A 21,621-nucleotide genomic window follows, 5' to 3' on the forward strand; every position below is an offset into this window, starting at 1 on the left:
TTATTAATATATTCCAGCCACACAATAAAATTTAACAAATGATCACTAGAAAAACCTCTTCTTCCATCAGCTGTACAATACATACAGTATCATTAAACTGGCCGCCAACATTAAACCCCCACTACAGCAATATATGTAGTGTTTTCAGCAGCATTTCACAAAATTAAAACATTATACATATGTACACATCCACATCGAATTGTCAACAAGTTCACATATGTACAGTACATCTCTGTGGCTGAATATAAACAATGCCAACTTTGTTCCTCTGTTAAAGATTTGTTTTTAAAAAAACGAAGCTGACAGTGGGTAGCTAGATTCAAGAGTTAGGGCATACATTAAAAACTGTAAAAAGCATATCCTTTTAAAATGTAACTTTTAGCCATGTGGTTTGATTTTCCCCAACAATGCTACCACTGTATTGCACACTAGGATGACAACCGACTCACTGGATTTTATGGGGTTGCAGTTTTTACTCCTCAAAAGATACATCCAGCCATGTCAAAGTAACAAGAGGTTTAGAGGTATGCTACATCCGTCAGACATTTTAACAGGTGACGTGACTGTCTAATAGAGCTCAAGCATCCTTCCCTCTCCACTGAAGATTATCATTCTCAAGACATGCTGTTGAGTGGCTTGAATGGCCTCTTGATCAGTTAAAAAGAGAAAATCTGGCTTCTTTTCCCACATAGCCACTAACACAGAAAGGAATGCACTTTGGTATGTACCAAATGCCCTGGATTCGTAAAGTACAAGAATATTACAACAGTCTGAGGTAAAATATTAAAATGTATTGTTATTTCTATTGTAATAAAATCAACCAAATGCATCTCCTTGAATACTTGTGATGTTAAGACAACACGAATGCAGTGGTGAAGACACTTGTTCTATGTCACTGTAGTGATTGTTGTCTCTTACTAAGACATCCCTGGTGGAAAAGGGCCCTAAAGTTATTCCTCCTCTCAAATCATAGAAAAAAGATTGAGTGTCTGAACTGTATGTACAACCATTTGTGGCCACTTGTTCCCAAGTCCCATTTAACGAGGTTTGGGAAGTATCTTTGGGCAATGCTCAAACATGTGCAAGAGAATCACCATGAATATTTCAAAGTAAATGGAAGGGAGAACTGTTGTTTCAAAATCAAATGAATGGCATTGATAACCAAAGGCACATTGTATTAAACCTAAGGGCACAATTATTCCACACTGCTGTCAATTCACAGAACAATAAAAACAGTGTAAAGTACATTGTGAAATGCCTGCTGATGTTGGCAGGTAACTTCTGCATTTGTAAAGCACTATGGGTGTCCAAAAGGGCCTGAGCCCCTGTGCAGTGTGCAGTAGGCCTGGTGGGCACTGTGCCAGCCTCCAGTGGGGGAGGGTGGAGGGATCAACATGAGCATTACAGCTTTGCTGGTCTCCCTGACAGCCCATAGTTTTACCTCCTTCCACACCCCCCAATCCACGACTGGCTGAAAGTAAGCAGGACTACCTCCTGCTAGAGTAGGATTTCAAAGTAGTGGCAGATATATATTTTTTGTGCATTACATAGTAAATCAATCCATTGATATACAAGCCACATTCAGGCCACTGGTTCCACCTATATTAGCTCTTCATTGACACAATAAAATGAAATAAGTTAAACTTACTAAGCTTTTACACCCATGTCAGTCAAATTATTCTTTCCATGTCACAAATGCTACACAAATGGCCAGTCTTTGTGTTCTAAAGTGAAATGTTCTTTTTCAAATCCAACTGTTCTAGATTTGGGAGGTGAAGGGGTTACTTATTTGTAACATTACTTATTAAAAAGGGAACAACCTTTAAGCATTTTAACTCTGGCCTGATATTAGCAAGTCCACACGATGGTTATGTAACAATATGAGGGTATGCAATGTTGCCATCTGTATTGTCTTGGTGGTTATACAATTGATTGAGATTTGAATTGTGACATACTCTGCCATAATTTTGTCCATCTAAATATATATTGAATTATTATTTTCTTGCATTCAAGTAAATGCAATATCCTGCTTTCCTATTATTAAATTCTAGTCCTAGTCACTGCAAAAAAGCATTCATTTTAGAGACAAGACCAAAAAAAAAAAAACATTCTAGAATGTTCTGCAAACTAAATCTTCACTCAACTGATTACACAACACTGTTTTGTTCCATAAGCATTACATTTCAATATATATATAAAAAAACATCATAAATAAAAAAGGTAAAGCACCATTTTTTTTCCTTCCAGGACAGTACAATGTCAAAAGCAACTCTTCCAGCGAATAGCTTATAATTACATGAACGTCAAGTACTGCTAAGTATCGTCTCCATTTAACCACATAAATTCCTTTAAACTTGCCATCAATCTAGACACTCTCTCTTTTCCTCATTTAATATTTTTAAGGAATGTCAAGAGGCATATAGGCACATACCAAGTCTATTATGTAAACATTGTTTCCTTTGCTACCTCATAACAGTCTGCAACATCCACTCTCCATTTTACCTGTTTTTCTTACAAAGTCTCTTAGAATGTTCACTCTATTCTTGTTATTGACAAGAAATTTCTCTAGTCTTGATATTGACAACAATCAGGCTGCAATGCAACAGGTCTCAGATCGAATAGCATTTTTAACCATCGTCCGTTAACACAATATTTATCTGACATGATCTGAGGGTGGCGATTAAAACTTTAGAAGCACACAAAACAATGCATCCTACAGTAACTTCATTGTGTCTCCGTGATTTACTTTTTTTATGCTACAATATGTAGGCATTAAACCAAAGTGGGACTTTTTGTTATTATAGACCAGATTGTATGAATGCTCATTCAAAGCAGCATTCAGCAAAGCCCTGAGATAAAAACTTTAAAGTGTTGTTCCCCCTTTTCTTGGCCATTTGAGCGTTCCTAAAAAAATCCAACTAAAGGTGCTACAGAGCAGTTCATTAATGGTGTATATGCATTAATGACTCTCATTCCTAAAAATCCCACGCTTCTGAATGCTCAGCTTTCCAATATCAGTAACATCATTTAAATGGAAAAAAGTAGTGTTCAGCTGACTAATTTTGGCAACACTGTCCTTTGTTGTATATTCCCATTGGCATCAGTCATTTGTGCCAGGTTAGTCCTTAACTTTGTGGCTGAGCCAGAGGGGGGAGGTAATTTGGAGATTGAAGTTATAGCACCAGTACCCTCAGTGATCCGCTTTACGGTGGTTTTCTCCCCAGTGGGAGGTTTTGGCAAGCGTCTTCTGAGCCATGGGTGGCGAAGTGCTTGACTAGGGGTCATACGCAGGGATGGGTCCCACTCTAGACACTGTTTGAGAAAGTCCAAGAAGAGGGGGTCATCACAGCCTTTAAGTGCTGTCACCCAGTCCCTGCTGCCTGGTGGACCTCTGAGTTTGCCCCTACGTGACCTTCCCCCATTCAGCACCACTGAGCCGTCAGGTAAGGTTGTGACTGTGCAATAACGGGGATATCCCTTCGAGCTGATGAAATTTTTTGCTCTCTTAGATGAATCCAGTAGCTTCTGGGACGGCATACCCAACAGCTCTATGACACATGCTAGTTGGTCCCCTTCATCTTCTCCAGGCAAAAGAGGGTACCCTGTAAGTAATTCCGCTAAGATACAACCTAAGCTCCACATATCAATTGGCATCCCATATCGAGCTCCCAGAATGACCTCTGGGGCCCTGTAGAAGCGTGACTGGATGTAAGTGTAGACCCGTTGATGCTCATAACAGCTGGAGCCAAAGTCGATCACTTTTATTCCACTGCGACCCTGCTGCTTCAGAAGGATATTCTCAGGCTTGAGATCGCAGTGAATAATTCTGTTCTTGTGCAGGGAATCCAGACACTGCAAGATGGAGTGTGCAAACTTGCGCACTAGTGGCAAACTAAAGCCCTGAAACTTGTTTTTCTTGATGAGCTCATAGAGGTTCATGCTGAGCAACTCGAACGTCATGCAGATATGATTGCGGAATGTAAAGTTCTCCAGCATGTGGATGACATTCATGGTGGAGTCCTTATCCTGCTTGCGCAAATGTTCCAGAATGCGAATTTCCTCAGCTGCTTGGCGATGGAATCGCTTTTCGTTGCGCACCATTTTCAGGGCCACCTGCTGGTGGTTCTTGTGGTCATAGGCCTTCACCACCTGGCCAAAACTGCCTTTACCAATAACCTTTAGGACCTCATACCTATATGTAATATGGTCATGGGGCACATGAATGTAGGAGCCCTGATCATCGTCATAACCTCCATTGTTAGACCCCCCAACTACACCTTGTCTTTTCTTCGCATTTGGACCTATAAAATAGATCTCAGTGTAGCTGAAGATCTCTTGGTGCTCAAACACTGAAAGCTTAGACATGTACTGTTTCATGGCCTGCTCAGGAGTCAAAGGCGCTGGCTTAGTTTTGCTTTCAGTTGATTTGATGGAAGTCGAGCTGCCTTGTCGACACTGGCTGCTTTCTTGTTGCTTCTCCGGCATGGCCAAACCTGCTCTACCTACGGGTGTCAACCCGTTGGGTTGTGCAGTCAACACTGTCCGTTTGTTACTGTTCTCCTCAAACAGCTGTTGAACGTGGATCTGCTGGTGATTCCCGGCATGCAGATGGTCATTCATTGTGTGCTTATTGCCTCCAGCCTGGATAAGATAAAAACAAAAGCAAGAGGAATCATTTCAGGATTGTTTCCTCCAAGTAAATTGAGGACACACAGATGATAATACATAGCACATTCAGATTTGAGATAAAAAGAGTAAGCCTTAGAACATTTTTAAGATACTGGATATCCAAGCCATTCCAACCCTGTAGATCATGGCAGAAGTATCCTAAGTCTAGTCTCCTGTAGCAAACAAAATATTAAAACACCCTTTTAACAGGTCACTTTAAACTACATTGCTGTAAGAATGACTAAACATTTTTTGCAAGGCTTTCAAAAATTTAATTCTACGTTTATTTGCATACAACTAAATCCACCTTGTCTATTGTTGTGGGATCAATAAAAATTAAGTCTACTAAACTAAAGACCTAAAGAATTAAGGACATAATCTATAGAGAGAAAAGTATGGCTTGATAGACAACATTTTCAGAATAAAAACACACTGGGCACTTATGTGTATCCCTTACTATGCATTGACTTCCGACTGAACATGATGGGTCCTGCTGGTTTGAATAATTTACTTCAGTATGTTACTACATAACTGGTTGATATTTGGTATCCAATATGTGTTGTGTAAATTCTTAATCTTTCCATTCAAGTGCTATTTGATGATAGATAATATCTTGTTTTTAGCATTTGAACTTCAGCTATGGGAGACGTGGAAGATTATTATTATTATTTTATTTTTTTGTCTTCTTGTTTATTTAAAGACATTACACATGAATTTCCTGCTTTCTCGAATCTCCTGCCATGCAAGATGCTTACTTCCTTGATAATGTGATTACCTCTGGATCTTGTTTTCACAAGGACATCCTGTTGCCTTAGTCAGATGTTTGTGGTAAACTTCCATTTTATACAAAAATATAAACTCTTATACATGAACAACACTCTTGAACATGACTCCCCTTTATATCACTGTTGTCCTGTTAATTTAGCCAGGTAGTTTTAATGGTTTGGTGTTTATTTTTGTGTTTTAAATGATAATTCTCATGATTTAACTTTGTTGCTCATGTGCTTTATTGTCTAATCTCAGCCTTTCCGTATTCAAATGCAGATAGTGATAATCCCCAAGTGTAAATAACATATCAGGGCAATACAAGACTTTTGATATTAACAGATCCTTTTTTTTTAATCATCTCAACCCATCTCTAATACCCAGATGGCCAGATGTTTCTACACTACTGACTGAAGATAAAATCCAAAGGCTCTGATACAATCTGCTCTAAAAACACTAAAGCAGTCCTGATGTCCTGTTTAATAACAAGCCTCTATTTTACAAAACTGTATAATTCAAATATAAACATAAAAGTAACCAATATCTAATCTTAAACTGATATATAGTGTCATAAATACATCATACCATTTTAAATATTAAACAGATTTATTCTTAATAATTTGCCAGCCATCATAAAGAGTAAATGCGTTCTACAGGGACATCTTCTGAGAATTGTGCACAGCTTCTGCAGACATTGTTACACTGACTAACTTTTGAGCTCATGCACCATACACAAGAGAAGATTTAAAATTAGCCTCTATATATATATATATATATATATATATATATATATATATATATATATATATATATATATATATAAGGGCCGGGACTCGATTAAAAAAATAATCTAATTAATTAGAGGCTTTGTAATTAATTAATCGAAATTAATCGCATTTTAATTGCATATAAATATTTGACCTGAGAACAATGAGAAGTAATTTTTCACATGGATTTTTAGTATACCATTGAATAATGACTGAATACATAAGCTTAATCGACAAAATATTGTTTATTTATTTCAGTCCAGCAGACCAGCGCAATGTTTGCCATTAAGTGTAGCAAAAGCACATTTGTGATATTTGAGGCTCGATGTGCTGCGGTGATACGCAAATTCCTTGTTGTATAGCTTGCACACAACCATGCTCTTGACGACGCTTCCATTCTTTTGTTTTTTAAAACAAAATTTCCCATCCACGGGGCCAAGCAAAGCAGTCTCATCAGCTTCTTCGTTCATGTTCACTCATGGTTTGTTGTTGTCGTGACTCCGGAGCGCTAGTTGGTGTTCCAGTATAATCGGTCCGTCGAAACTCATTCATTGAAAAACGTTCCGCGGTGCAAAAATAAGTGTGGTTAAACTTTTTTTTTTTTTTTTGCGTAATTAATTAACGCGTTAAAGTCACGTAATTAATTAATCTTAATTAACGTGTTAAAGTCCCGGCCCTAATATATAAAGACTCATTTTCAACCTTTAGTTGTACTTGGTCACCCTGCTGGTTTATTCAAACAGATCTGAACAGGTGGGGGGGTCGTGGAAAATGCATGCTTGCTGGCAGCTGTAGAGGACACAACTGGAGCTGAACAAAAGACACATTTGGCCTGGGAAATGTAGCAAGCATGGCAATCATTCTAATGCTCACCTACTTTGCTAAATACATATACGGCTTGGGAGGAGTGCTAAAAGGCTGTGATTCAACTGCCCTTAATGATGTTAACTGGACTGAAGTGTATGAGACTCAAATTTGTGTATTTTAACATACAGCAAAATAAAGACAGAATAAGTATTGCTGTCCTTGTAATTACTATAAAACTTGAGGACCAGAATGTCTTCATACATGAGTGGCTGACCGATCTAAAACTCTCATATAATTATAACATAACCTTCCAAATAGCTTCAAAACCGACATAAATACAGAGTGTGTCCCTAAATGTCCTACTAAATGCCATACATAACTTGACTGTGAATTTGACATTTGAAAGCTTATCAGAAATAAAGTTTAAGATATATATATATATATATATATATATATATATATATATATATATATATATCAGCTCTAATTTGTTTATGTAAACTGTTAGCGTCAAAATCATTACTGTTAACTTTAGCATCATCAAATCATAGCTCATCATGACACAAATCATAACTATTAGTAATAAGCGAAAGCAAGGTGGAAGTTATAATTCCCAGTAAGCTTATTCCCATCTTATTTGGCATCTGTAGATCTGTAGCCTAAAAAGGTTCTTATTCAATCAATAAGTATATTTTTTTTATACACTGAAACAAGACATATTGACATTCATATATTTTCATCTTAGCTTAGCAATTAAATGTCATTAACTATAAATGTTGATTGAAGAGCTAGATTTGCAAATACAATGCTAAACTGTAATTTGATTCACTACATGTGGCGGGAGTTTTGTCTTGTAAGATTATGCACATACAAATGTGCCTACCATGCGAGTCTGTCTCTATATTTACCCCTATTAGAATGACAGCTAAATAAAGAACTCACAGATACTTAGTCATAAATGGCACTGATCCAATTCTTTTAGTTAATTCAGTGATGTGTCAAATACATTTACATAAACTGCAATTCTTTAAACATCACTAATAATCTTATTGGCCAGCATTTCACTGTCTTTGCAGGGGTTTTAGCAAACAAAATTATTTTTTTCCACGTAAAACATCAAGTTTTGTATTTCTAAACCATGCAAAACATTTTGCCATACAGTTTCAATGGATTACATCTTTGGATGTATAGCTTTACACAAGAAAATTCACTAGATGACAGATTTCAGCTGTGCCTGTTGGCTTCACACTGATGGCCTGAGAATGTCCCATCCCCCACCAATGGCAACATCTCCACACAATACATCTACCAATGACTGAGAGAGCTACTGATCATTACTACTGATACTTCATATCTAAGTGTTTCTCGCTGTTTAAACCACATTATCCATGCCTTTCCTTAAAAAATATATTTTATTCATCAAAACATAGCTTTAAATGATGCATTTTTGTTTTCAACTTCTTGAAACTACTGTCAAAGTCTTCTTGCTACTGTCTCTTAAAAATGCATAGCTTCCAAACATTGTAAGTATATATCCATATAAGGCTCAGAAAAGACCCTTTCTGTCATGCATTGCACATTTCACAAACGTGCCATACAGTTTGGATATTGTGAACTCCACTGCATTCATGAAGTCACTTACTGTAGAAGAAAAGATGTGCATAAACAATACCCTATGTCAAAATCAAGTAACAAAAGAGGTTTGCATTGTGTATGAATCATGGACCATTACTTCAGGGCCCTTGATAACACATGCTATAAAAAAAGACTTTAATAAATGTATTTGTCAAAGCTATTGCGTTACCTATAACCTCTAACCTCAAATCTTGCTCACTGCAATTTGTAAGGAACTGTACTCTTTATAAAAGTTAAAAGTGCAGTGAAACATTTATTGTGAAAAGCACTAAATCGGTTCAAAATATATTTTTTCAGGTGCAATTACCACAAAGATTATCTATAAAGGTTGGAAAACACACAGTGAACTAATACAAAGTCAATATTTTAATAATTTGCTTTGGATTTAGTACAGTGACAATATAAAAGCTAATTAATTACTTAACTTAGCAAATATTATAATGCCATGCTTCAGACACAGTATTAATGGGTCTTTCAACATTAAGATACATAGCAAGCTTTATTTTAAGAAGGGTATTATCATATATTGTGTTCCCTGCCATTATAGCCAACGTTTGAAAACCCTTGGTTCTTCACACCATGGTGCACTAGCCAAAATAGATGCTAACATTGTAGCAAAACTCAGATTAAAAGAACAAAGGATGAGGCATGCATTGTGGAAAGTGCAAACAAAAAGGTTAATTTTACCGTGAGAGAGTTACTGTTCCTGAGTGGTGGTAATGTGACGGGTGATGTGGCTTCAGTCCCTGCTCCAGCCCGGGGTCCCCCGATGCCCAGTCCGGGGGAAGACTGTAGCTGGCAAATCTCACCCCCTTTGCCTGTGGAAATTAGTAAACATGAATTCGGGAAAATGTTCACACAATTGCTTTAACCTGTCAGTATTTTTAAAAGACAAAAGAGATAATAAAATGACTAGTTCATCCAGAAAAAAAGGAAAACTGAACGTAGCTCCGTTAACGTTGCATGTAAATAGGCTATCGATACATTCAGATGTATAAATTTATTTAAAAATAAAATAAAATAAAAAAGTGAACAGAATAATGTGTGCACCATTTTAACAAACGAAAATCAACATTAGCACAACGAAAACCTTTAACTTATACAAACACATGAGCTATAACCGCCCAATAAATCTAATTATAAGAGCCATTATCAAAGCACTTGGTTTCTATATAGTCGCTATAGCAACAATAACAATTCACTAAATAAAAAAACGGACGGTTTTAAAGGTGTTTCCGGAGATCATAGCTACTGTACTAAAACCTATAGCCACCACGAGCAATGAAACGAAACGCTGCGAGCCTTACACGCGTTATGAAGCATTTAAATCGGATAAATAATCCATCTCCACAATCCGATCCGGAGAATAAATGTGCCCGACGTCGCCCTCTTAGATCCGGGAATTGGGTTCCTTACCAGTCGGGTAGACAGCGGTAGCAGCAGCGCAGGGTTTCTTGGTTAACATGGCCGCTGGAGAATCACACACACACACACACACGCACGCAGAAAAGCCACTTCAGAGTCTCTCCCCTCCTCCCTGTGATCACCCACTCTGACTGCTGTTACTCCAATCAGCTACATCCAGACCTGAGCAAGCCAACTCTAGGGGCTGCTTCCTCAAACGCTAACCGAATTCGCGTTATCATCGCCTGGAAACGTGCAAAACAAACAAAGACGCACGCATGGCCCTGTACTACTCCGCACTTTTGGGCCTAGGATATTCTGACCAGCCCAGGTCATTCTCTCACACACATACAGTAACTAGCAATATACTTTAAACCGGTTTAGGGTGTTGTCTGGACTTATCTATCACCCTCGTTCGCCTCCACCTTCTTTTCTCCCCCCTCCCTGTGCGGCAAGCCGTTTTTACATTTATACATGAATAGTAGCCTATAATCTATAATTATTGCAATAGTGACTGGTGTCTATTGGAAACAAGGGCACAGATTTGGTCAGCATTAACGTTTATATAATCTATATAGCATTTGTTGTGAAAAACAGCAGCCTGCCCATTTAGAAGTAAACATGCCACCATTGTAATAAAACTAATAGTGAAAAATTATTCCTTTAGATTATTTATCATGATTTACAGTTAAGTTTTACCAAACAAAGTGTACCACAGTATAGCCTAAAGGGGGTCGCACACTTTTACCAAACAAAATGTACCACAGTGTAGCCTAAAGGGGGTCGCACACCGGATGTGAAGCTTCGGTATCTCACACCGGACACGCACATTATATATGTGCAAGCTCAATTTGGAATCGACTTCTGACCGAAGTGCTGCACGATGGGTGTATCTTATAGCACAGGGTGAAATCAGTGTACATTATGAGGATATGCACGATTTGAGGAAAATATAATATACATTTAATATAAAACCTTGAAATGGTGCTCTGTGGCATGGCATGATTTTAGACAACTTCCTAAGTTGCTGCGGACAGGCACCGAATGCCGCCATCGGCGTGTGTACACTCATTGAAAACAATGTGTTCGAATTTTAAAGATTCGATCCAGCTGCACAGCACTGAGCTTTGCGTCATGTGTGCGACCCCCTTTACTGTTACTAAAATACAGCATGATATTCTAGTAAATCTTTCGTCTTCTTTCTTTCTGGGTGGGGGGTTTTACTTGCTAGTTTTGGTTATTGGGGAAGTGTGTGTGTGTGTGGGGGGGGGGGGGCACCCCTGATTAGACACCAGTAACCATTAGGTACTTACTCAAATGATGGTTAGTAGGCCTATCTATTCAGTATTCCATTATTCCTTTACCATTAAATACTAGTACTTGTTTTAGTAAGTTGTAATAACTGTTTTATAGTACCCTATATATTTCTGTTAATTGTTAAAAAAGTTACAATGTTGGTAATTCTATTACCAAAATAAAAACATGTTTATATAGCTTGCCATACTCCCAGAGGACTCCCAGAGTCCACCAACCACATACAAATGAACAAATAGAGCACAAGTACACCTGATGCCACATAGTTTGTTTATGCATAATATAGGCTATATTTCACAAAATTGTTTTTCATTCTTTCAATCCTGTTCACATCATACACAATTTCAATGTAGCGTTTGAGTTTGAAGGGTCAGAGAGTTGTCAATAAATTAAAGTGCAGAAGTTGATTTCATGTGAACATTATGGGTGCGGTAATTAATCACATGAACAGAGCTGTTTAATTCTAGCTTGCCCCTCTGAAAGATGATGTCTGAGTCAAATCTCTTTAAAAGGCAACGCCCACAAATTGCCTTAAATAATATTAAATTACGTTAACATAATTTGTAACTATTGGGTCTTATTGACCAACTGACTATTTTCCCCGCACTGGTTACACGTTTTACGTAGGAACAAAATGATCACTTATACATAATAATTTTTCCAGACTTTCCTGTTGAAACTGAATAATGTTTTTTTGGTGTGTGTCTTTACATAAATGCATATACAATTTTAAATGATTAATTTCTCTTTACAACATCAGCACGTGTTATTTTGGCATGCCAAATGAAATTACTGTCCACTAGAGGGTGGAGTGAGTGCAGCAACAGACTCCACTTAAACTGTACATTTAGTTCCCAAACCAGAGCCATGTAAAGATTAGATTATGTTTTTTACACAAAAATTATGTTCACTAACTGCTGCTGGTGAATCATTATAAAGGACTACTGATAAAAAAAGTTAATAAATCATATGCAGCCTACATATCAAAGCGCATTCTACAGTGATTAGGTTATATGTGATGTGATTGAATCTGTATGATTATCTGTTCTTAAGAATCCTTAACAAGCTATTCATCAATAAATCACAACAATGATTGATCTTTTGGAGTAGGTGGAGTTTCAACACGATGCAGATCATCCTACTTCAGTCTTTGGATAGTGGTATCTGACATCCCAAAAGATATGATTCTGTTAATGATTATGCACCCCTAACTTTAAATGTAGGAGATGTCGTCAGTTTCAGGCTCAGTAGTTTACCCAAAAATGAAAATTAGCCCATGATTTACTCACCCTCAATTCAGGTGACATTCTTTTTTCAGACAAATAGAGTTATATAAAAAAAGTGCATCCATCCATCATAAACGTATAATCCATTTTTTTTTTGGGGGGGGGGGGGGGGGGGCGTTTGGGGGTACTTCTGAAGCAAAGTGATGCATTTGTGTAAGAAAAATATCCATATTTAAAACTCCACAAAGTGTAATCTTTAACTTCCGCTAGCTGTCGTACGCGCATTCACGGGAGACCGGCGCTCCAACATATATGACATACGCAGGCGTAGCGTAAATTCCGGACCCGGTGACGAACACTGAAGCACAGAGGATTGAGCAAAACAAAACCTGGTTTGTACAAGTAAAAGCATATTCTCACCGGAGCGTCCTACATCATACGCTGGAACGCCAGTCTCTCGTGAACTCATGTACGACTGTTATCGGAAGTTATAGATGGATAATCTGTATGGATTACATTGATGATTGATAGATGCACTTTTATGGATTTCAAAACAGAAACAGCCATTCACATGCCATTATAAAGCTTGAAAGAGGTAGGACATTTTTTTAATATAACTCTGATTGTATTTGTTTGAAAGAAGAAAGTCATATACACCTAAGATGATTTACGGGTGAGTAAATCATGGGCTAATTTTCATTTTTCAATGAAATAGCCCTTTAAAGTTTCAGGCTCAGTTTCATCCAGCTAGGCCTGACAAGACAAAAAAACAAAACAATATAAATAAAATAAAAATCAGCGCTGAATATGAGGCAGTTCTTCAGAGAATTTACTATCAAATCTGGCTTAACTTTCAGTTTCTAATACAAACAAGAAACCAAGGTGCAGTGTAAAGAGTGTACTAGTGCACACATTAAAAAAGTAAAATGCTAAATAAAAAGCTAAATAAATACAAGCCACAACCATCTCCCCTGTCCATCCCCCCAGGAAGAAAGCTAATAGTGTCACATGTCAAGCTTTGGTCAGAGGGCAGCAGGGTATGCTGGGATGGCTGTCATGGCATTTGTCACTGGGGTTACTGGGAAACCTCAGAAAGCTAAGGAGTTGGGCCTTTGATAACAGCATTTGGTCATTTTAAATGGGAAGGGCTGATCTTAGGGTTGTGTTAACTCTCACATCATTGCCTTAGTAGTTTCTGATAGTGAGAAATCAAAGGACTGACAGAACCCATTTGCTGAGACATAGAACCCAATCACTGAGGCATGGCACTCAAGACTAAAAGCTGTGAAAGGAGGACCTGCAGAAGTGCGATAGCAACGGAATCATAGGTATTATTTACAGTTCAGCTCCTTTAGACAGACTGACTGACGTTTAGTGCATGCGACCAACCAAAATTCCTTATGTTTATAGGTGTCACAGTCGGGTTTATCTGAAATACACCATAACAGACAACCATGAAGAAAAAAAAAAAAAAAAAAAAAAAAAATTTTTATTTTAATTAACTGCAACAATCCAGAAACGTACAGAAAATCCTAGAAAATTGTTGGGAAACACAGACATAACTCAGTAAACAAAGCAGACTATACTTGTTACTAAGTGCCACAAACAAAACTCAATATTTTTTAAATACTTGATGTCACTAACCTGGCAAACGTTTGGCAAATCCAGTGATTATTTCATCCTTAAAAGCATTTCTTGCATCAGCCCAGTACCTTGTAAACATTACTTTGTTTCAGGTGGACTGCTCCCCTTTGCTCCCGGAAGTTGTGTAAAGCCAGCCAATCAGATTAGAACTGTCCAGACTGACAAAGCACTTCCTTGTTTTGTGAGCAATATGCATCAGATGGTTAGCAAACAGATTGTGGGCAGGCTGTCTGAAGCACAGACTATGGATATGATAATGGGTTGATAAAATGGTAGTCCCCTGTTTAGTAGCATGATGTCTTGTACTTACGCCATCAGCTTAGGGGGAGGATGCAAGCCTTGGTCTATATTTAGCTGCTTTGCTTTTAGAACTACTGGAGCATCCAGGCATTAGAATGGTGCTCTGGGAATGTGTGGTGATTCCAGACTGAGCTTTCTCCACTTGGCAACATGCTCTCTCAGGCACATGGATGCAGTAAAAAGCTTCAGAAAATGTGGATAAATATGCAGCAAACATGGGTAGATGGTTCTCACACCATAGTTTAATGTTAGATTGCAGTGTATGTTAGTCAGCTTTCTTCTATACATACATCTCTCTGTCAACCTAAAACTGGGAACAGTATAGCTTATAGACAGACCACAAAAAACCCAGGTTTACCATATAAGGCAGTTTTCTGTACTAGTCATTTTGCTGAAAAGACAAGAAAAAGAAACACAAAAGCTGTCTGCTAAAAGCCTCAATGAACCAAAGATCCAAGTATATGTTCCCCCTGGTGACTAATTAAAGTGTGTATAACCTCACATGTTCTGCTGTAACAATAATGAACTCTGCAGACAAAACACCTCTTCATAATATCCAGTCCTGGGGACAGATAGTATACACCTGAGAGCTTTTCAAAAGCACCCACACACACCTGAGAGTTTTTACTGTTTCCATCATTTTCCATTGCTTAACAATAGACTATAAAAAGCACATCCTCAGTTCTGTATACTCTTGCTTTGTTCTAAAGCCAAGTAAATGCGGTTGAGACAAATAATTAATACATGATAGCAAGTAGAACATTAAGATAAAGTAGATTATCTTACATAGTATTTTTATGAGCTTATTACAACTCTTATCAGAGTATTATGCTGTTAGCTTAGCAACATGCTGACATCAAACTCTATTGGAATACATTTTCAGGAGTCAAGTATTTGTGTGGCACATAGTTGGTGCCTATGTAAAGCACTTATTAACAGTTTACAAGGCTGCTGTCGTTATAGACAGCTAGAGAGCTCACTAGATATTGGAACAGAGCTACAATATCCTAGCCTAGAAATCTATACGCACCCTAGCGGCAGCAAATTTAATTTGCTGCGAGTGTAGTCTAGCAACTCTCCATAGACTTCTGAGCTGGAAAAACCAAACTCTGTTCAGGCCAATCACATTGTGTATAGAGTCGGTGGCTTAACATAATGACAGCAGAGTTGCGGAAGTTCAGCATGCTACTTGTAAACAAAGAAGCTGGTGAACGGCGGTCTTTCGAATCGGCTTTGGCCGCGACTCTGGAAGACTTTGAGTTAAACTTGAGAAAAGAATAAAGAACGGCACTGAAGTCATTCTTAAGAAGGGAAAATGTGTTCTGAGTTTTGCCGACCAGATATGGCAAAAGTTTAATCCATCAATTAGCTCTGCTTCACTTTTCTGTGGTTGGCTGTAGCGCCATCCACTTTCGTGCAGAGGGAGTTTGAAAGACAACCGTTTATCCCGCCCCTCGGATTGAGCCCTGCCAATGGTGAGTTCCCAGACCAAACCTTGATGTGGATCTGGCTTGTCAGGCTAACAATATCCTTGTATTCACAACAGACAAAAACCTTTCATCAGTTATTGTATGACCGACCAGTACACCAATGAATTCAACCCTAATCTCATTAGAGTACTCCATCCTATTATATATAAACATATAATAAATGACCCACCAACATAAAAACCATTTCAGTCAGGTACCAGTGCAGACAAAAACTATTATATTCACTCTATTTGCATAAAGCTTAAAACAGGTGGCAGGTGTATATCAGGACCAACAAACTCCTTTTGGTCAATTAGGATTTTGGGCCAAAACAAAAGCGCAGATGGCTGAAGTACCATTGCCATCTGGTTAATAATACAGTCAGGTTTATGAAATGAGCCTGTGTGGTGTTTAGTGATTCGATCTGTTGTCATCCCCTCACATCAATGGAAAAAAATTCAATAGATACTGAGGCTGGAGAGCTGTCTTGCAAATCAACACTTCTGACACACAGCTTGACTGATAAGAGACTCAAAATAAATGGTGGATGGTTACGCAATAAATGAGTCATGTTCACACGTTAGACTATATTTGCATGAAGACTCCCTCCCCATGCAGACTGTCTGAGCAAATATAAACATGCATTCGCACGAATAGACAGCAAGTATATATACCTTTGAAAATAGTATTAGACAGGGAATTCAGTGCTGTTTGTATTACCTCAACCCACTTCCCTATACTCACGAATTACCATTAAATATAATGCTTCACATGTTATTCATATGGTATTTATAAGTCCACAAAGAGTGTAAATGAATATGACTTGCAAGTGAAAAAAAAGAAAATATATCAGTTGAAAATATATTAGTTGAAATATGAAAAATATGTCACTTTGTGACCAGATAATTCAAATTTTCAGGATAAAATCTCAAGACTGACATGTACAAAACAATCGGTCACATTGTGTCCCTTTCTTTCTCTGTGTACAAGAAAGCTGCCTGAGGCAATGGAGCATATTTTGTCAGCTCCGCTGTCATATATTCACCCACACTGCACATATTTAGCAGGGTTTATTTTTTACAGCCATCTGGTGGATTCTTATAGAAAAGCTCAGAAACGCCTCTGAAAATCATAAGCTTTGGCTATTCACAGCAGCAGTGAATCAAATATGATACATACTGTATATAAGACGAGAGGCAGTGACTCAAACAGAATTACGCTTCAAAATGTAACAGTGCTATAAATCACACAATTTTTTGCATACTGCTTCACACTGTTTTCTCATACTTACATATATGTCAAAGTTTTGCAAGAATGTATTCATGGACAGAATTAAAATGCTTTCTCTGCATTTGACAAGACCTAGATTGACAAGATTTACATTTTACAAATTCCAGTGTGTTTTGCATGGATGGGTTGTGGTTTGTTACTGCTCAGTGAGGGGTTTGATGCATCTTCATTTGTGCATTGGAGTCAAAGCTCACAGGGAACATTAGCCATACTTGAATAGTTTAGTGCCTTGAGCTAAGGGTAAAAGCATCTCTCATTCCCAGTATTCCCTGCCTTTGGGATACCCTTCTGGCCAGGGGCATGGTTTTGCATGCAGATGCAAAGCTATTCACAGCACAGTGCTGAAGAAGGGGGTGTTTATTATTGCACTAGTTGACACATTGGAAACCCTGGTTGTATTCTGAGTCTTCTCTCATCTTAAATTCAGCCGAACTGCCTCTAGTATTCTAAGCATTGTCACCATGATCGCTGGAGTAACATCTGGCCTGTATAAAGTGTCTAAACGGATTGATTACAGAGGGAACTAACTAACAAAGCACACATTTGTCCTACTCTGTTGCAGTAATCCAGTTTGAGCCACTTTCAGAGACTCACGGTGCACATATGTTCTCTGGGCACACGATAGCATTGTGCTTGATGTAAAAAGCCATCACTGAGCCCATCTGTAATCTTGTGTCCACCGAGTAGCCCTTACACAAACTACAGACACAGTCCAGGACTGTGCAAATAATGTGTTGCCTGGCAACAATGAATCTTGATTATCAACCTGAATATCAGAGGCCTTGTTTACTTACCAGTTTACAAGACAGGAACAGGTGTAAGTTCAAGTTACAATTTGTTTTTGATATTTAAATTTACAGCTATTGTTTAAAGAACGATGGCTGGTAACATGCCACCATCTTTGGCATAGCTAAAACAAAAAGAAGCCCAAGCTGAAATGGCTCTTGGCACATCCATTTGATTGATGATGCTGAAGGCTCAATTACCCAAAGTGTTGTTCTTACAAACAAGGTTAACTACAGACCTGTGGACCAATGAGCTCATTAGAAGAGTGATGAATAGAGTATAACATCCAATCACATGATCTCTCAATGCGGGGGTGGAACTAGCACGGGAGATCCATCTGCACGAATGAAAAGAGACACCAGACCCCCAACCTGAGATGCAGCATTCCTTTTTAAATATCCCATGCTGTTTAACTGTCACTTCACTGATGTTTATCGTACAGTGGCTATTGGGAATAGTTGAACAAAAAGTCAAAATAATTCAGAAAACAGAAAGTCAGAAAGAAATCACTTTCAGTGTAATGTGAATTAATGTGCGTATTAACCAAATTGATGAAGACTTTATATATATATATATATATATATATATATATATATATATATATATATATATATATATATATATATATATATATATATATATATATCCCAGAGAGGCAGGAGTTATATGCTATCTTTGTACACACCAAAAACTGCATGCACTACACAGAGCTTTGTATGAACACATTCATTCATAAAAAAATATTTTAGCCTGAGGGAGAGCAGAAAGTGGCATCCATCACACTAACTTCCCTCGGCACCAAAGCAACAGAACAGCGCAGCTGACTACAAACTCTGTACTTCAGTGTCAGGAGGGAAGCTGCTGAAATGTTTCAATGGAGCAAATGAATTGACACTGCTATGATATAAAGTACTACAGCCATTCCTGCTAGGGTGAAAAAAAAGCTTTGAATTTCCTGCAGCTGTGTTTACACTCTCATTCACTCTACCAGAGTAACCACGATGGAGTGTAATGTGCAGTTTTGGTTATCACAGTATAATCAACCGAAGATAAACATGAGGTGTGGTGCCCTTTTGCTCTTTTGTTATCTCATTATTTGTCTTTCAGTCTGAGGGATGGACACTGCCAGAGTCTTATCTGATGTTCATTTTTTTATTGATATTTAAATACAATGACTGGAGACTCACTCACCAAAACCTAGATGCCTCTTTATAGCATTTGCAAGCCTCAAACAGTAGCTTTGCTCCCAGTACGAAGGCTGGTCCAAAAGTGAATCAATTCAGTTACGCAGCTTCCTCCTCAGATACCTTGTTTTCACTAAATTCTAAGGAAGTGTATCCTCCCATAATATACAGCAACAAACTAAAGAATTAAATCCAAGCTAGAATCCAAAAAAATAAAAAATCCTTCTTAAATCCAAAATAAAAGAAGAGAAATAGCTAAATATAATTAATTCAATGCTGAAATAGTAACACTTTATTTTACAGTAATAACAATAAATTATGCATAATTACATGGAACTAACCCTAAACCGTAATCCTACCCTAAACCTATAGTAAGCACATGTAGTACTAAATATTTCTCAGTATTAAAATATATAATTACACTGTTACATTTAAAATACACATTAAAATAAAGTGTAACCCTGAAATGTACATTAAACCCCAAATTTGTTTATTAGAGTATCAAATGGTTCTCATGTCACCTGTATTAAACTCAGTTATCAGTGCAATCTCCTAAAAAAGTTTTTTTCTGTATGATCCCTGTAGTTGTTGCCTATATGTAGATTGTCCAAAATCAGTTAGGATACTGCTCCAGAATGCTATGTGGACAGCTAGAAAGCTCATTAGGTTTTTTTTGTATAGCTAATCACACTTAGCAGTAATAAAACTTTTTATCTTTATCAAAGAAACATACTTTGTGTCTCTCTGATAGCCAGTGCAGTTAAAGGTTTCTGTCATTGTGACAAATTCCTCAATCTTAATGGTTAATCTTAGTGGTTTTAATAAAGCAGCATTTCTAATCTTCGGCTCTTGCTTTTTCCCAAGAGAGTCATATTGATTTCTTTTTCAGCGCTGCCTAATTTAAAATTCACAAATTGAGTGAATAATAATAAATAGACCAAGTCTATTTATTAAAACCCACCACTGTTATGCTCCATTTCTGTTTAAAACTGTCCTCTGCCTACCTTAAAATATGTGCCTCCGATGCAATATTGTTAGCGAAGGTTTTAAACACAGCTCATCACATTCTTCACCGATAGACATTGATCGTCTCCATCTGGCAAACAATCCAACCAGTTTCCTGTTCATTCTTCACCTCTGTTGGTTAAAATGTGTCATTACGTGGAAGAGAAGACAATAAAAGACACATTTGCAGCAGTTGATGTGGTTTGGGCCCCATTGGCTTTTAGATCCCTGTAATTACGAGGCGCTTGAGACTTGTTACCTCACGTATGATCACCCAAGCCTTCTGTTAGCCAAGCTCACAAGGCTAGTAGTAGATGTGTGACAAAGTAAAATTACACTGCTTAATAATTGATAGGGTTGAAAACGAAATTGTGTGTGTGTTAGAAAGAGAAAGATGCTCTGCTCGGCTCCTCCTTCTAAAGTAATGAGTACTGTCTCTGTAATTGATCCTCTGTATGAACCACCATTTTCTGTGTTTGATCTTCTACTACTCAACACTACAGCTATATTTTCACAGTGCATGAAAAGATCTATATTCTGTATCACACTGGTTTGACAACAGGATTAACAGTCTCTCCATCAGCACACATTCAGTCAAGAGAAACGTAACTGTTTACTTATAAATGACAGCAAAGCTTCTGTAGAAAACACAAGGCTACACATAAAATTGTATTTTACATTATCATCATATTGTGAGTCTCTAACATACATTTATGTTAGCATTATCATCATATGCTAGAAGGGTTTAAGTCTTTTTAAGTCTCCCTTATTCAGAGCGACTTACAAAAACTAGTATGCACGACATAAGTTCATTTTTGTAATTGGTTAAAGGGGACAGTTTGTGTGTGTGTGTGTGTGTGTGTGTGTGTGTGTGTGTGTGTGTGTGTGTGTGTGTGTGTGTGTGTTTTCATAAAATAATTGTTCAATTTATAAAATGTATATTCTTTCATCTTTTCGCTCAGCCAAAACTAATGATAGAATTTTTATTTTGTCTGGTGGCGAAACACTATATTGCCAAAAGTTGGGACTTCCTCACATGACATCCCATTCTGAATCCATAGGGTTTAATATAGGGTTGGCCCAACCTTTGCAGCTATAATAGCTTCAACTTTTTCTTCAAAAGCTTTCCACAAGGTTTAGGAGTGTTACAAATAGTAACACAATAGTAACACAATAAAAACATTACAAATAGTAATGTGCCCAAACTTTTGCCTGTACTGTATATTTGGCTCAGAATCTTTCGTTCATTTCTTTGTGATGTTCACCAATTTGTCTGACATTCAGAATAATTCTCCTTTACAACAAAACTCAAAACTACAAGAGGTAACCAAGAGGATATGTGCACATATGTAGTGTG

General features: G+C 37.6%; 1 protein-coding gene across 3 annotated transcripts; it reads right to left on the reverse strand.

Moving 5' to 3' along the window:
• Positions 1–771: 771 nt before the first annotated feature.
• Positions 772–20,472, reverse strand: dyrk2 (dual-specificity tyrosine-(Y)-phosphorylation regulated kinase 2). 3 transcript variants are annotated; one of them, XM_067426892.1, is made up of 3 exons: positions 20,264–20,472; positions 9,330–9,460; positions 772–4,641 (listed from the first exon to the last, which is right to left on the reverse strand). In XM_067426892.1, the coding sequence occupies exon 3, from the start codon at positions 4,618–4,620 to the stop codon at positions 3,049–3,051; it is 1,572 nt and encodes a 523-aa protein (XP_067282993.1). In that variant the 5' UTR covers positions 4,621–4,641; positions 9,330–9,460; positions 20,264–20,472; the 3' UTR covers positions 772–3,048. The 3 variants fall into 3 exon arrangements, with proteins under 3 accessions (XP_067282993.1, XP_067282991.1, XP_067282992.1); XM_067426890.1 differs by lacking the exon at positions 20,264–20,472 and adding an exon at positions 10,059–10,443; XM_067426891.1 differs by lacking the exon at positions 20,264–20,472 and adding an exon at positions 9,950–10,089.
• Positions 20,473–21,621: the final 1,149 nt, after the last annotated feature.

Source organism: Pseudorasbora parva, chromosome 20 (assembly GCF_024679245.1).
Source record: "Pseudorasbora parva isolate DD20220531a chromosome 20, ASM2467924v1, whole genome shotgun sequence".
In the NCBI taxonomy this organism is placed as follows: Eukaryota; Metazoa; Chordata; class Actinopteri; order Cypriniformes; family Gobionidae; genus Pseudorasbora; species Pseudorasbora parva.